Source organism: Dermacentor andersoni, chromosome 8, assembly GCF_023375885.2.
Source record: "Dermacentor andersoni chromosome 8, qqDerAnde1_hic_scaffold, whole genome shotgun sequence".
Taxonomy (NCBI): Eukaryota; Metazoa; Arthropoda; class Arachnida; order Ixodida; family Ixodidae; genus Dermacentor; species Dermacentor andersoni.
In genome coordinates, this window is record NC_092821.1 from 93,205,150 (window position 1) to 93,218,692 (window position 13,543).

General features: G+C 49.4%; 1 protein-coding gene and 1 long non-coding RNA gene across 7 annotated transcripts in view; one reads left to right on the forward strand and one right to left on the reverse strand.

The window, feature by feature from the left end:
* The window catches only part of LOC126529350 (uncharacterized), a 267,250-nt gene extending 263,827 nt beyond the window's left edge, over positions 1–3,423 (forward strand). The window contains exon 4 of the mRNA XM_055069780.2: positions 3,156–3,423. Coding sequence (XP_054925755.1) covers positions 3,156–3,159 — 4 coding nt within the window. The 3' untranslated portion in view covers positions 3,160–3,423. The remainder of the gene's footprint in view (positions 1–3,155) is intronic.
* The window catches only part of LOC129384371 (uncharacterized), a 430,482-nt gene that overhangs the window by 131,032 nt on the left and 285,907 nt on the right, over positions 1–13,543 (reverse strand). The gene's annotated exons all lie outside the window — the stretch shown is intronic.

The window sequence follows — 13,543 nt, forward strand, 5'->3', positions numbered from 1 at the left end:
TGCCATACACAGTTTTCACGGCAACACAACTCAGCTAGCGCACAGCTAGCGACCAATACTTGTGCACTACCCAGGACCCCTGCGGATCGGCGTACTCTTATGCAGGTTCGGAGAACGCTGAGCTGCATCAGCCGTTCCAGCTCCACGATTTGCGGGCAGCCCTGGCGAAAATGAAACGTGGCACAGCCCCAGGTCGGGACAAAATTACAGTTAAATTACTCGCTAACTTACCCGACCCGGCCTACCAGTCCTTATTGGAGTACATCAATTCAATCTGGCTCGGGGACGCGCCACTCCCCAACGATTGGAAAACCGCTCTGGTCACTTTCATTCCCAAACCTGGCAAGGCCATCAACACGGACAACCTTCGCCCCATCTCTCTCACCTCGTGTGTGGGCAAACTAATGGAGACGATGGTGCGTGACAGGTTGTCCGAGTTCATGGAAAATCAACACATCTTCGCAGACTCCATGTTCGGATTTCGCCCGCACAGGTCCGCACAGGATGTTCTGCTACAACTCAATCGCGACATCCTTGACCCGGTCGAATGCCCCCACAAAGATACGGTCGTACTCGCCTTAGACTTGAAGGGGGCCTTCGACAACGTTACTCACGAGGTAATACTCACCCATCTTTCACAAACCGGCTGCGGACGCAACGCGTTCTGATACATTCAGCAATTTTTGACAGATCGTGACTCCTACATTAAAATCCAGGACACTGAACACGGTCCCTTCCGACTTGGAACCAGAGGAACACCACAGGGTGCAGTGCTGTCTCCTCTCCTATTCAATCTGGCTATGATGCACCTGCCGGCCCAATTGGGTGCTGTTGCTGGTGTGCAGCATGCGCTGTATGCCGACGACATCACCCTGTGGGCCACGCAGGGCTCACTCGGAGACATGGAGGCCAACCTGCAACAAGCGGCGACCATAGTGGACCGTTATGCTCGCCGCTGTGGCCTGCAATGCTCCCCTCAAAAGTCTGAATTTGTACACATACGCCCCTCACCAAAGTGTACAGCCAAAATTGAGCTCTTTCTGGAGACAGGACCAATTCCTGAACACACTGAAGTCCGGGTACTGGGGCTTTTCATTGATCAACACAGACGGTCGAACACTACCCTGGCCCAGCTCCGTAAGGTGGGGGACCAGGTGGGCCGCATGGTCCGCCGGGTTTCAAACAAACGCGGGGGGTTGCGGTGCAAAGACGCCTTGCGGCTGGCGCATGCATTCGTGACCAGTCGAATCTTATATTCGACTCCTTACCTCCACCTTCGGAAACAAGACGAGGATGCACTCGAAGTGATCCTCCGCAAAATTATTAAGAGAGCCCTCGATCTCCCCGTGAACGCCTCCAACCAGCGACTCCTGGGTCTAGGCATGGTGAACACGTTCCGGGAGCTCCGAGAGGCTCACTTAACTAACCAATACACACGCCTCTCTAAGACACTGTCGGGTCGCCGCCTCCTTGCCCGACTACACATCCAACACACCACCCTTATGGAAGAGCGAGTACGACTCCCTTTCGAGTGGAGATGCGCCCTCCACGTACGCCCTCTTCCTAACAACATGACACGTGAGGACCATAATGGTCGGCGCCTGGCGCGGGCGGAAGCCCTGGGCCGCCATTATGGGTCGAAACCCGGCACTTATTACGTGGACGCCTCCGGCCCCCACCATGGAGGATGGTACACGGCCGCAGTCGTCCACCAGTCCAAAACAGTTAACGGGCTTACATTTCGCGCCCGCGACATAACTCATGCGGAGGAGGTCGCCATTTCACTGGCACCCACTCTGATTCCAAAACAATTATCTCCGACTCGCGAGGGGCCTGTCGGAACGTCGAGCAAGGCTGGGCTCCATATTTAGCCTACCGACTACTTCAAAGTTGCACCTACACCGGGGACCCCGCTCACCGGAACATAGTATGGGCTCCTGCTCATATGGGTCTCGAGGGGAAGGAGGCAGCCGATGCCGCCGCCCGCGCGCTCTCTCTCCGGGCTTCCTTTCTCTACCCCCTAGATCAGGATCTTGAATTCAATCCCGCGTATTCTTTTAAAGACATTGTCCTGCATTATCAATCTGGCCATAGCCTTTACCCTCGCCCGAGTAAAGGTCTATCGAAGACGGAGGAGCGGCTTCTACTCCGTCTCTATACGAACACTCTGCTGTGCCCGGCAGCACTCAAACATTTTGATCGTTCTTTCACGGGCAGTTGTCCGCACTGTGTGGAGAAGTCTTCGGACATCTACCACATGGTGTGGGCCTGCCCATCTAACCCAGCTCGGCTGCTATGACCTGCAGGCCCAAAGGGCCTTGGTCGAGCGCGCCCGGGCAGCGGCCAACGCCACTGGGGTCCCGTACTAGGGATTCCACCCAGTATCTTAAGGCCCGGGCCCTTAAGGACCGGCCCATGTGCGTGCCTCCATGTGCTTCTCGTCTCAGAGCAATAAAAGTTTTTCACCACCACCACCACTCGCAAAGCAAGCGTCCAATGTCCGCGCGGCTGCCTGTGGAAACGTGCGCGTACATGGTGCGGACACGGTGGTTACACTGGCTCGCGGGCGCTGGTCGTCTGCTACAGGCAGAAGGGGAAGAGCATCTGCCATAGCTACGGATGGCTCGTCCCCTCACAGTCCATTTCATTTGCTTCTGTCTCGGTCACTGCAGCGTTCTTGGACCGTGGTCACAGCCGACGTCAGCCAGAGTAGCTCTAAAGGCGATCTTTTTTTTTAAAGAGCAACATGACCGATTGAAAAATTATGACCGTTGTCAGTTGCCTTCATTGTGCTTGTGCGGACAAATTTTATTTATATCTTCCTTCTCTGCATCTTTTCGGCCCTTACCCCGTACCTCAGTGTGGAGTACAATCAACTTTACCGCTAATCAGGTTAACCTCTGTGCCTTCTATCTCTTACTCTCTCTCTCTCTCTCTTTCTTTATTTTCTATATTTCTCGGTAAAGCTATATTTTTCGGTATTTTATAACTAACATTTCCGGTGGGGCCTGGGGAGGGGCCATTTAAGGAAGTAGTCAGCCAGTTATTGCTTTGAGCAGTGTTTCAATGCTTAGAATTCGTGGACTTCAGTTGTGTGCAGCATCTTCTTGTGTGCCGGACTAACTGTTCTCGCGTCGTTGTCTCTTTCTCCGCAGGTGAGTGGACATGATTCGTGCTGCAGTGGTGCCAGTCCGTACAAGTGGTATGTGGTTCTCTTGCTACGTTGTGATTGCGCCGTTGCAGAAATAGAGATAACACTTTGAAATGCGCAACCTCGGTATTTAACGCACTCACGCGTCATGTATACTTCTTCTTCCTCTGTGGTTGTGCCACTTCTGTGAATGCATAGGCAGCACGAGGTAAAGAGAAAACAGTACGAAAAGGGAAACGACGCCTGTGTGAATCACAAAAAAAAAAAAGAAATTGCCGCCGTGTTTAGGCATAGCAGCTGCATATGTTGTGAAACCTGGTTCTCATTACGCAAAGCCTGTTCCATGGTTTCGTAGGCTCGAATCTAGGAAACTTGAAGCAGTTATTGAGTTTCAAAAACGTCTGGAGAACACACATTCTCGATCAAAATTATATAGAGGAGTTAGCTAAGTGGGCGCATCGGACTTGGCTGCCGTCTAGCGCAGACCTGAGTGCCTGTTGTGAGACACGCAGTTTGGGAGATGGTGAAATGTTCAATCCGGATTGCAGGACATGCGATGAATTTGAAACATTGTGCAAAGTCGTGCTCATAAATGACCGATGCACTCGTTCTCATATATTTAGTTTATGTGGAGTTGTCTATTTCGGTGATAGCGCCAGCGTGGTGCCATCCGAATCGGTGATGAATGCCACAACATGACGATAAAGTCGATGACGAAGGCCGGAACCATCCGCTACGATGTAACGACGTACTGCGATGTAGTAAGAACGAAAAAAAAAAGATATGTCAGCATTCGCGCTCCTTTCATACAGCGCCACGAGTTGCAAAACGTCTTTGTCGAAATTTAAAACCTAATTCTTAAAAAAAAGACGTGCAGGTTTTCTTTTATCTTTGAAGCTTCGTGCTGGAGTCAGGTCGATGACGATATTTCCCTTTAATTTGTACTGTAAATATACGCTGCATCATTACGCCGTCGGGTGCATGCAGGGTCTTGCTTTCTGAAAGGTAAAGCACCTCATTAGTATTCGTCCGATATAAGCTGAATGTTTCTTCTAGTCTGTTGAAAAATAAGTGGCGTATGTGTACGGTGAATGACGAAGACGTAAATGAAAAGAAACTCACTGTGGCGACCTATGTCACGGTCGTAAATGGTTATGGAGGGTCGACTGCTAATGAGAGGGTACCTCTCGGAATTCAAGACCATGTACGAGTGTTCAAAGCTGGAATCTTTCGTTTGGTTTGGCTGTGGCGCACGGGTCAGACTACAGGGAAAGCGATACAAAAGTATCTGCTGTTGGTCATATTCAGCGGCACTCATTAGTTACAAAACATTGCTGCATGCAATTTACTTATATGCATTTCTTTACGCCGTCGTCAGTCTCTGTTTCATCGTTATCCGCAAGCTAGTAGGAGTTCATTTGTCCGTGGACTGATGTGGAGATCCATTGCTGATACTGGATCCCCCAGTAGAAGGATCTCCCAGTACGTCAGTACTTCGATAACCATTTCAATTTAAAGATATTTAAAATGCTCCCAATCGACGACACAGCAGGCTTCGCGTTGTCATCGACCCCAGCGAGAACTGCTAAACCACAGACGAAAGGCCCCCGCAGCAATTAAAAGTCGTGCGAAGCAGCCACGTGAGCAGCGACCGGATGGAATAAAGCGGTGAACTTCAACGCCACGAAGAGCAGCGTGCACGGCTTTCCAAAATACCCTAGCAACGACGCATCGCAGCGACACATGCTTGTTAGATTCTTGAAGGGGGCAATTGGGACACAGCGAATATGGGATTATGCCCCACCCCGGCAGAACTTTTTGTTGGGCTAGTTGGTGCATGTCACTGAAGTACTAAAGCGCCAAACAGACGACACAAGAAGAGACACGGAAAGCGCTCGTCCGTGTCTCTTCTTGTGTCGTCTGTTTGGCGCTTTAGTACTTCAGTAACATGCACCAACTAGCCCAAAAGCGCTCGTCCGTGTCTCTTCTTGTGTCGTCTATTTGGCGCTTTAGTACTTCAGTAACATGCACCAACTAGCCCAAAAGCGCTCGTCCGTGTCTCTTCTTGTGTCGTCTGTTTGGCTCTTTAGTACTTCAGTAGCATGCCCCACCCCAATCTGGCGTCGGACATCGCTTCGGCAACAAGAATTCCGAACCAAATTTTGAACCATGCATACCCAACCACTGTTCTACCACCAAAGTTGCTCATACCTTGTATTTCATTCTTTACAACGTTATACCTCGGAATTTTGAGAACAACAGCCCACAAGCACATGTAGTAAAAAAAAAAAAACACTGACAGCGCATATATTTTATGTTAGCTCTTCTCAGACTGAAATATTAAAAGTGCGAAACAATAACAGCAGTTCAACCCACGCAAGAGGTCGCGTTTCTAACCAGAAAGCTTGCCTTCGTGCATAGCGTTCGCCGCCAGCTTTTCCCGATATGCGTTACGGTTGCGTAAGCTGTAGTTTCTGGGAAGCATGAAAAGCAGTCAGGGTCTTTGAATGCTATCGTGTTCCACACTTAAAGGCGAAACTTAAGCGCCTTCCAGATATAAAGTGTTAATCGAAATGAGGAGGAAAAGCGTGGGAAATCCCGCTTTTCAATAAATCACTGAATGAAAATAAGGAGTCGCTGTGCATAACCCTGTAAACGGCGCTGCGGCGAATAGCATTTGAGTCAAAGAAAGTTTGATTTTGAATTTACGTAAGCCTGGTTGATCGTCTTGCGCAACAAGTACTGCTCAAGTCCTTACATAAGCAGATAACGGTGGCCCCTATTCGGCATAACACGCACTCGGAATATGCCCTTGGGCAAGAAAAAAGCGCGAGCCAAAGCCATAGAAAGAGGGTATGGCACACTCTCCACTGCTCTCTGGACAGGTGCGGCTAAGTACCCGAATAGGGAGGGCGTGGTAATCAGCGTGGCAGGACACAGACAGGATGAACTGCTATCCACCTCTGTTCATACCCGGAACCGCAGCAGAAGAGGCTGCCCTCGCCATCTCGGCATCGAGGCAGGATGAGGAAATATATGCTCTCACAGATCGTCAGTCAGCATTCCGAGCCTAGGCGAACGGCCATCTGCATTAAGTATAGTATGTGATATTCTCCACCGCCTCAGCGAAATACCTTGCACCACGATAATCTGGACACCGGGACACGAAGCCGTCAGCGGAAACAATCCTGCACACACGGTAGCCCGAGGTGACTGCAACCAGGCACCGCAAGAAACGCCAGAGTACCCACTCAACAAGTATTGTACACCTTACTAAGAAATACTCCTGCACTACCGCCTTTCGAGAAGAACGATGCCGCCAAGACACTCATCGCTTACCAGAGCTGAAGCCGCGGCCTGGAGGCAACTCCAGACCAAAACCTATCATCACCTAACGCTCCTCCACGTGGTGTACCACAACCTTTATGAACGCTTTTGACCTTTCTGCACAGAGCGAGCTATACTATAGCACGCGACGTGGGCCTGCTAAAAAATATCCTAATAACTCCGCCAACCGAAACGCAACGCACAAGGAAGGGGAGATGGTGCTGACCAGCTTCGCATTGTAGGACCAGCGAGAGCTGATCGCCAGAGCCGTAAGTGCTGACACCGTCACTGCGGCCTTGGACTGAAGGCTCCACCCATAACGGGGATCCACCACTCTGCGTGCCCCATCAAAATTAAGTTTTGTCTCTCTCTCTCTCTCTGATCATGAGCTTTAATAAATCCGTTGCTGCACAAAGGTAGTTACTGGTGAGATGAGCCGCACGACCTGTTTCAGTGGGTGCAGAATGGGAAGGGAGATAAGGAATAACGCGAGGGGGAGAGATCATTAGTATACCCATGTCCTGCCTCAGTCAATCTGATACCATCAACCCCGTCTGCTTACCACTGTCACATTCCGCTGTGTAAACATTACGCCGAAACGCATTTTGTTGCTGTAAATACGCATCTTCCCGGTTCTACGCATTACATTACGTGCGTAGGTGCACTACTTCCCTTTCGTTTCAAGTGGAATGTCATCACCCACGTTCGTACTCAAAGCTCTGCTAATTTCTCCGCGATATATGCACTGACAGTTCTCATTTTAATGGATGCAGGTGGAGCTGTAGATTAGGTTCGTTTGAAGCTATGTTTTATGCCTCCAAGCTTACGTTCTTCATGTTAAAGTACATATTTCAGTACAGATGTTTTGTTTAGCGAGAAACATGAACCAACTAAGGTTTCTTTCACGTGTTCGCAGAGTATGCGTTTCGGCGCATTCTAAACAGAGCCGTACTCACTGGGTGGCAACCTGCGATGGCATGCCTCAAAATCTCGTATTTATGTTCGGGATTTACCTGCAGGATTAAACCCCACGTCTCATCTATTACGCAACCATCGACGCCCGCATTTTCTTCCCGAAAGAAAGAAAAGAGAAAAGAACGCACCTGCTATACTGTGAATTAGCAGAGCCGAGAAAGAGGCGGTGGATCGGGATCGCGCTGGGTTTCGTAATTAGCTTTGTTTGGCGATCAAAGATTCTTTAGCGGCACTTTGTCCGTGCACGTTCGGTGACGTTGCGCCCACCCGCATTCCTGTTGACTCTCTCGACTAAGCGGGCCGAGCTGGGACGTGTGTGTGCTCGCGGATTACGCTGCGCCACTCTCTCTCACGCCAGCCTATGTTTGTTCATTCGGCAGTCGAGGCTATAGACACGCGTTTGCCTTCGCGTATATAGTTCACTTTCAGTTTTGTTTACACAGCGGCTCTTACGCCTATGCTCACCCGTTCGTTCGTTCTTTTCTCTTCTTTCTTCCTTTTTTTATTGCCGCGAGTGTGTGACGACCACGAGCCTCTCTGATTTGCCTTCCGGCGTCGTGTTAATTAGCGCGCTGTACGCGACGAACCGCGGGCAAAATTAAAACAATGTCGCTACATTTCCTCGTTAGGGAACAGCATTCGTGTGGGCGCAGCAGATTTTGCGTCATCTGCAAAACCACTTTGGTAACGAACCAGCGCCATAAAACTTACACTGACATGTTCGCCTGACGATGTTGCTTCCCTTCTGAACTATTTATAGTGACACCGTTACATAAATAGTATCAGCGAAAAAAGAATTACATTGCTCATGATTGCAGAAAGTGTATTCGGACATAAAGGAATGGTTGACGGTTACAGGGGATAAGCTCACGGTATGAAGCATTGCTCTTTAGCTCAGGAGAAGAACAAATCCGAAGCTCCCACGCTGCTAGGATTCTGCTGTGCGATTTTACGCCATCCTATCGGTAGTTTGACGTATCTGCAGCTTTGTGAAAGAGAGAAAAAAAAAAGGAATATACACAACATGAAGCAGACAGGAAGAGCGCTTTGTCTGCTTCGGGTTGTGTATTTCCGTTTTTTTCTTTAATTGCTTCAAGTATGTCTAGCCACACATGCCAACTAGCCCAGCTTTCTGCCTTAGCTATACCCTATGTGCTCGTCCTTATGCGATGTGGTGGCTGTACCCAATACTATACCACGGTTACGCTACTTGTTCCCGTGGTGACACTGCTCGTGTGACTGTCACTTGTAGTGCGAACTATTTCTGTAGTGAAGCTTCCGTAGTGCGAACTATTTTCGTACTCGTCTTATTATGTTTTATTTTTTTTTCTAGGCCGTGTATTTGGGATACGAGATAGCCTCGCCTAGAAATGTGCAGCTTCAAACATGTTTTAATGCAGTTACATATGAAAGAACTCACAGGAAGGTTGCAATGAACTCCAATTTCATTTTATACGTTTACGTATTTCGCTGCTGGTTGTCTCATACAGGAAGTAGCTGCTTCCGCACGCTGCTAAAATGCACGTGTCTCAGTTCCAAAGGTACCTACCAAACTGCTAGTCCGTGCTAATATAAGCTTTTAGCAAAATTAAACCACGACCCAGCGCCGGTGAACCTGTTTATTCACGTCTCCTCCACCCGTTGCCAGAAACAGGGCAATGAGTAATTCCTATCTGAGTAGAGAGAGAGAAGAAGAAGAAAGGGGAAATGCAGGGAGGTTAACCAGATTGGAGAGAGAGAGAGAGAAACATTTATTGTCCTAGACTATTTACTTGCAATGGTCGGAGCCCCTTTAGTCCAAGGCCCCGCTGGCCTCGGCCGCCCGCTTGACCTGTCTTATGAAGGACTGTTGTCCGGCCAGGTCTGAGCTGGTTAGCTGTGCCTCCCGTCGCTCCCTTGTGTGGTGTGTTTTATCAAACGGGTGTGATTCACAATCCCATGTAATGTGAAGTGTTGGTATGCCAACATTTCATACGGTTTTGCTACCCTACGCTGGGGAGAGAGGGAGGGGAAGGTAAAGTGATCGCAGAGTAGAGATAAAGAAAGAAAGGAGCATAGTCATACAATCACAGTCGGTCACTGTCAGCGCATACCGTGAATATATATCCTATCATACCAGATTCAAAGCAATCGTTACCTTACCTTCCAAACTCCACTTCTAAATTTTGCGAAAAAGACCATTAAACGCTACGCGTTCGTGCGTTCCTAAAAATCCATGGCTCTTTTCCTTTCTTCATTCCTTCTTTTAACAGAACTCTTAATTTGCTGCCGCCGGTTCTCCACAACGCGAAGAAAAGGCCACGAGTCTCAAATCTGAGCTCAGACGTGCCCGTGGAGTTCGGCAAAAGAACGCGAGAAGTACTGCGAAGAGCTTATGACAGGCTAGGTTTCCATGACAACCGTCCACATAACGAGCCCCTCTGTCGCGACTGTCGCCACTTTTCGCACAATAAGAGCAAACAACTCGGCGGGTAGCAGTGATTGCATCTTTTGCTTCGGCATAGTCAAACATGAGCCAAAACGTGAAGGACTTCGCACACTGAAAAGCAGGCTGTCGGTATCTTCGCTTTGGTTTGATGTCGCTCTGATTTTCTATCCGCCGTTTCTTTTCACATCGATTACGTTCCCCTCCCTTTTCACCCAACGACCTCCACCGCCGGCCACCCTCTTTTCCAGCATACAGATTGATGGCGTTTAAAAAGAAGGAGTCTATAGGGGACAGAAGAGCTGTTCCTTGCCTTTGGCATACTAAGGAGTACACAGTACTGTTCAGAATGTTACGGAAAAAAAAACAGGAGGGAAATAATAAGAGAGCACTGATGTCAATACGCTGAAACATTGCTCTTTCGTGTGTGTGGTTAGGTCAGGTGGTGACTGCTGTGGTAGAGGGAATTTATTGTGAACCCGCTCGTGTGCAACGCAATCAAGGCACTGCAAAGATGAAAAGAATCTTCAGTGGCAAAAGCCCCCCCCCCCCCCCCCCCCCATCCACCGTCCTTCCTCATTTCCCCGCCTAAATTTCCCCGGGGAGCCAAGTAGGAGAGATCGCGGCCGCATTTAGGGAACTTAACACGTGCTCGGCCATTCTCTGAGGCAAGCATTGCGGCCTGCTTTGCCCTTTGGGCCTTATTTCCCTAGATATCGTTCCCTTCATTTATATTTTTTTTATTTCCTACGCCGGCTTGGCCCTTTCTGTGAATTGAGCTCTGTCTCGAATAGCAATCTGCGCGGTCTGAACCGACGTCAGACTTACGGAATCGGCGTTGCGGGCTTTATCTCCGTGCAGCAATAGCGGACTGCGGGCGGCGTAAGCCTGTCATAGGCCGCCGCTCCCTGAGGAGGACCAGATAACTGGACGCGAAAGGCTAACTGTGCAATCACTCAGACGAAGTTTCTCTGCAGCTAATGCATCGCGGGAGGGCACCTAGTGTGAGCACCTGAGTAGTATTAGTAGTAGTAGTTCCTATATGCTGAAAGAATACATTAAGCTGTGGAGCCTTGTCCCATTGTTTCTGATGAGCACGCGGTGTGTTCCTGACACAATCTTGCAGACTGCTCGCAGCCGGCTTTGATTCGACTCTGGAAGAGGAAGAGGACTGAGATGGAGGTTCGGCGATGTCTAGTAGCTAGACCACCTGGCGGCAGAAAGTTCGATGAGCAACGTTCACACTGAGAAATCCGGCGTCTACAGTGAATGGAATTCTCCTGCCGCCGAAAATGGCGTCGTTCACACTGCTTGCGCACCGCGCCGCCGGAACGAGATACAGCGCCATCTGCCCCATAAAGTGCTAACCTCCAAGCGAGCGCGGGATATCCCGGATGTTCACGCGACTCGAAATTGCGCAGTTGTCTCCGCCCACGTCCAGTTCGTGTGTTCATTTTGCGCGTCTCCCCCATTGCTTGGAAAGGCAATGATGCACCCTGAGCAAAAAGAGGCAGTGCTGCTAGCCCTGTTTGGCGAGCACCTTTCTGGCGAAGCGTGACGCGCAGAAGCATTCGCCGAAGAGACGACGCCACCGGCGTTGGTGGGTTCGTCCTGCTTTGCAAGAGCGCGCGTAACTTGGTCACGCCACCTTGTCAGGTCGCTTAGACCTTGTGCTTCGCGTGGGACTTGTCAAAAAGGACGGGGCGGTTACGCACTAATTCGATCAGCGTTTCCGAGGTCGCGATGCGTACAAGACTGCGATATGACGAGCGCGTCGAGCTTGGCCGCCATCTTTCGAATTGCTGAGACGCGCTCCGATTGGACCGCGGCGAGGGAATCCGGCGGCAGCTGCCGCAAAAATCGGTCCGGGAGCGATCGGCGCGCAAGGGGCTATTCCGGCGGATCTCGCCGCCGCCGAACTTGGTTCCGCCGAACTGGGCGCCGCTCCAGACGCCGAATGTCTCAGTGTGAACGCGCCATAAGAGCTCTGCTTAGTTTATCTCACGTCAAGCGCAGCAGTTTGCTCCGATGAGCAGCATTTGAGGCAGCAGCGATAGACATGGCGGTTATCGCCTAGTGTCTTTTCGCCCATTGTTTTGCCATGAAATTGTTACAGTTCCGCGTTTTACAGTGCGTATACGACTCAACCGCCAGCCTTTGCGACTTGTCACTATAGTTGACAAAATAAGGGGGAATCGCACAACATATGTTTTACTTCTCTGAACTCCTTTTTGGCGTTGTAACCGAAGCTAAAATGTTTTGAACACCGAGCGTGCGAAAACCTTTACGTGTACGTCAGTCCCGTGTGCCGGCGATAAATGCCACACAACACATAGGGCACTACTCGTTTAGAAACGTATCGAGCATCGACGAAAAAAAAAAAAGAGAAGGGACAGATAGAACCGTAGCCGTTGCAGGCATACGTAACCACAATATCTAGATCTAAGGTTTAATGAAGCAAAAGAAGGTCAAGGGAGGACAGGTAAAATGCTGTATAGACTGCGATAGCTGTAGTAAAAGCTGTTTAGATCAGGCAGGCTAGGTGACTATTTGTCGTAGCCCCGTGTATAAGGGAATGCCAACAAACGTCGTCGTCGCCGTCGTGGTCATCATCATCATCAATATCATCATCGTCATCATCATGATCATTCTAGCTAGCTCACGTTTCCTTTTTCTTGTGTTTCGGTATTTCCTACTTTTCTCTCGGATAATCCCGTTTTACGATCGGCCTGCAGTTCATCGTCGTAATAATAATAACAAACATCATCATCTTGCATGCCTACTGCACGATGAAGGATGATCTTCAGTTACCTCAGTCCTGCGCCAGGTGACTCCGCATCATACATTTCCTAATTTCATCACACCACCAAATTGTCTGCCGTCATCTACTGCGCCTCCCTTCTTTTGATAACCATTCGGTAACTCTATTAGACCACCAGTCATCAGCCCTACGCATTGCACGGACTGCTTCACTCCATCAACATGCTCCTAATCTCAACTAGCATATCGGCTATATACATCCGCTTTCTCTCTAATCCACGTTGCGTTTCTGTCTCATAACGCTACGCCTATCATTTTTCGTTCCATCGCACGTTGTGCGGTCTTTAGCTTGTTTTGTTTCTTCTTTATGCCGGTGTAACGCGGGGTACTTTCAATTGCAATCGAGAGCAATAGGGATCGAATTTAGCTCTCGCAATTAGCGGCTTTGCACAGGCTGAGTAAAGGAACCTTCCTCAGCTTGTGCGAAGGAACCAATCGGGACAGAGAAATTTGATACAGTTTGGGCTTGTTTGAAATCGAAAGTGCCTCGCCTGACGCTGGTATGTTTCTGTCTTTGTTTCTCTCACATATATACGAGTAAGTAACAGCATAATGTAAAGATTGTACACTGTTCGTTTCAGGGATTGTAGTAAGTTGCCGTTCGTGACTCCGCAATGCCGTCAATGTGCGCTCCAGCGTATCGTTATTCTGTAGGTTTTCTTCTTGTGATTGGGGTCGCTTCTGACTGTAGTTGGCCTGGATAAATGAGCTCCTTCACTTCTCGAGGCTGACTACGAATCACAAATTATCATTATCTTGTCAATTTATTTAACATTTATTGTACCTCCTGCATATTAACCTACTCTCAGTCATGGTCGACTGAGGTCCTCAAAGTCGAAGAACGG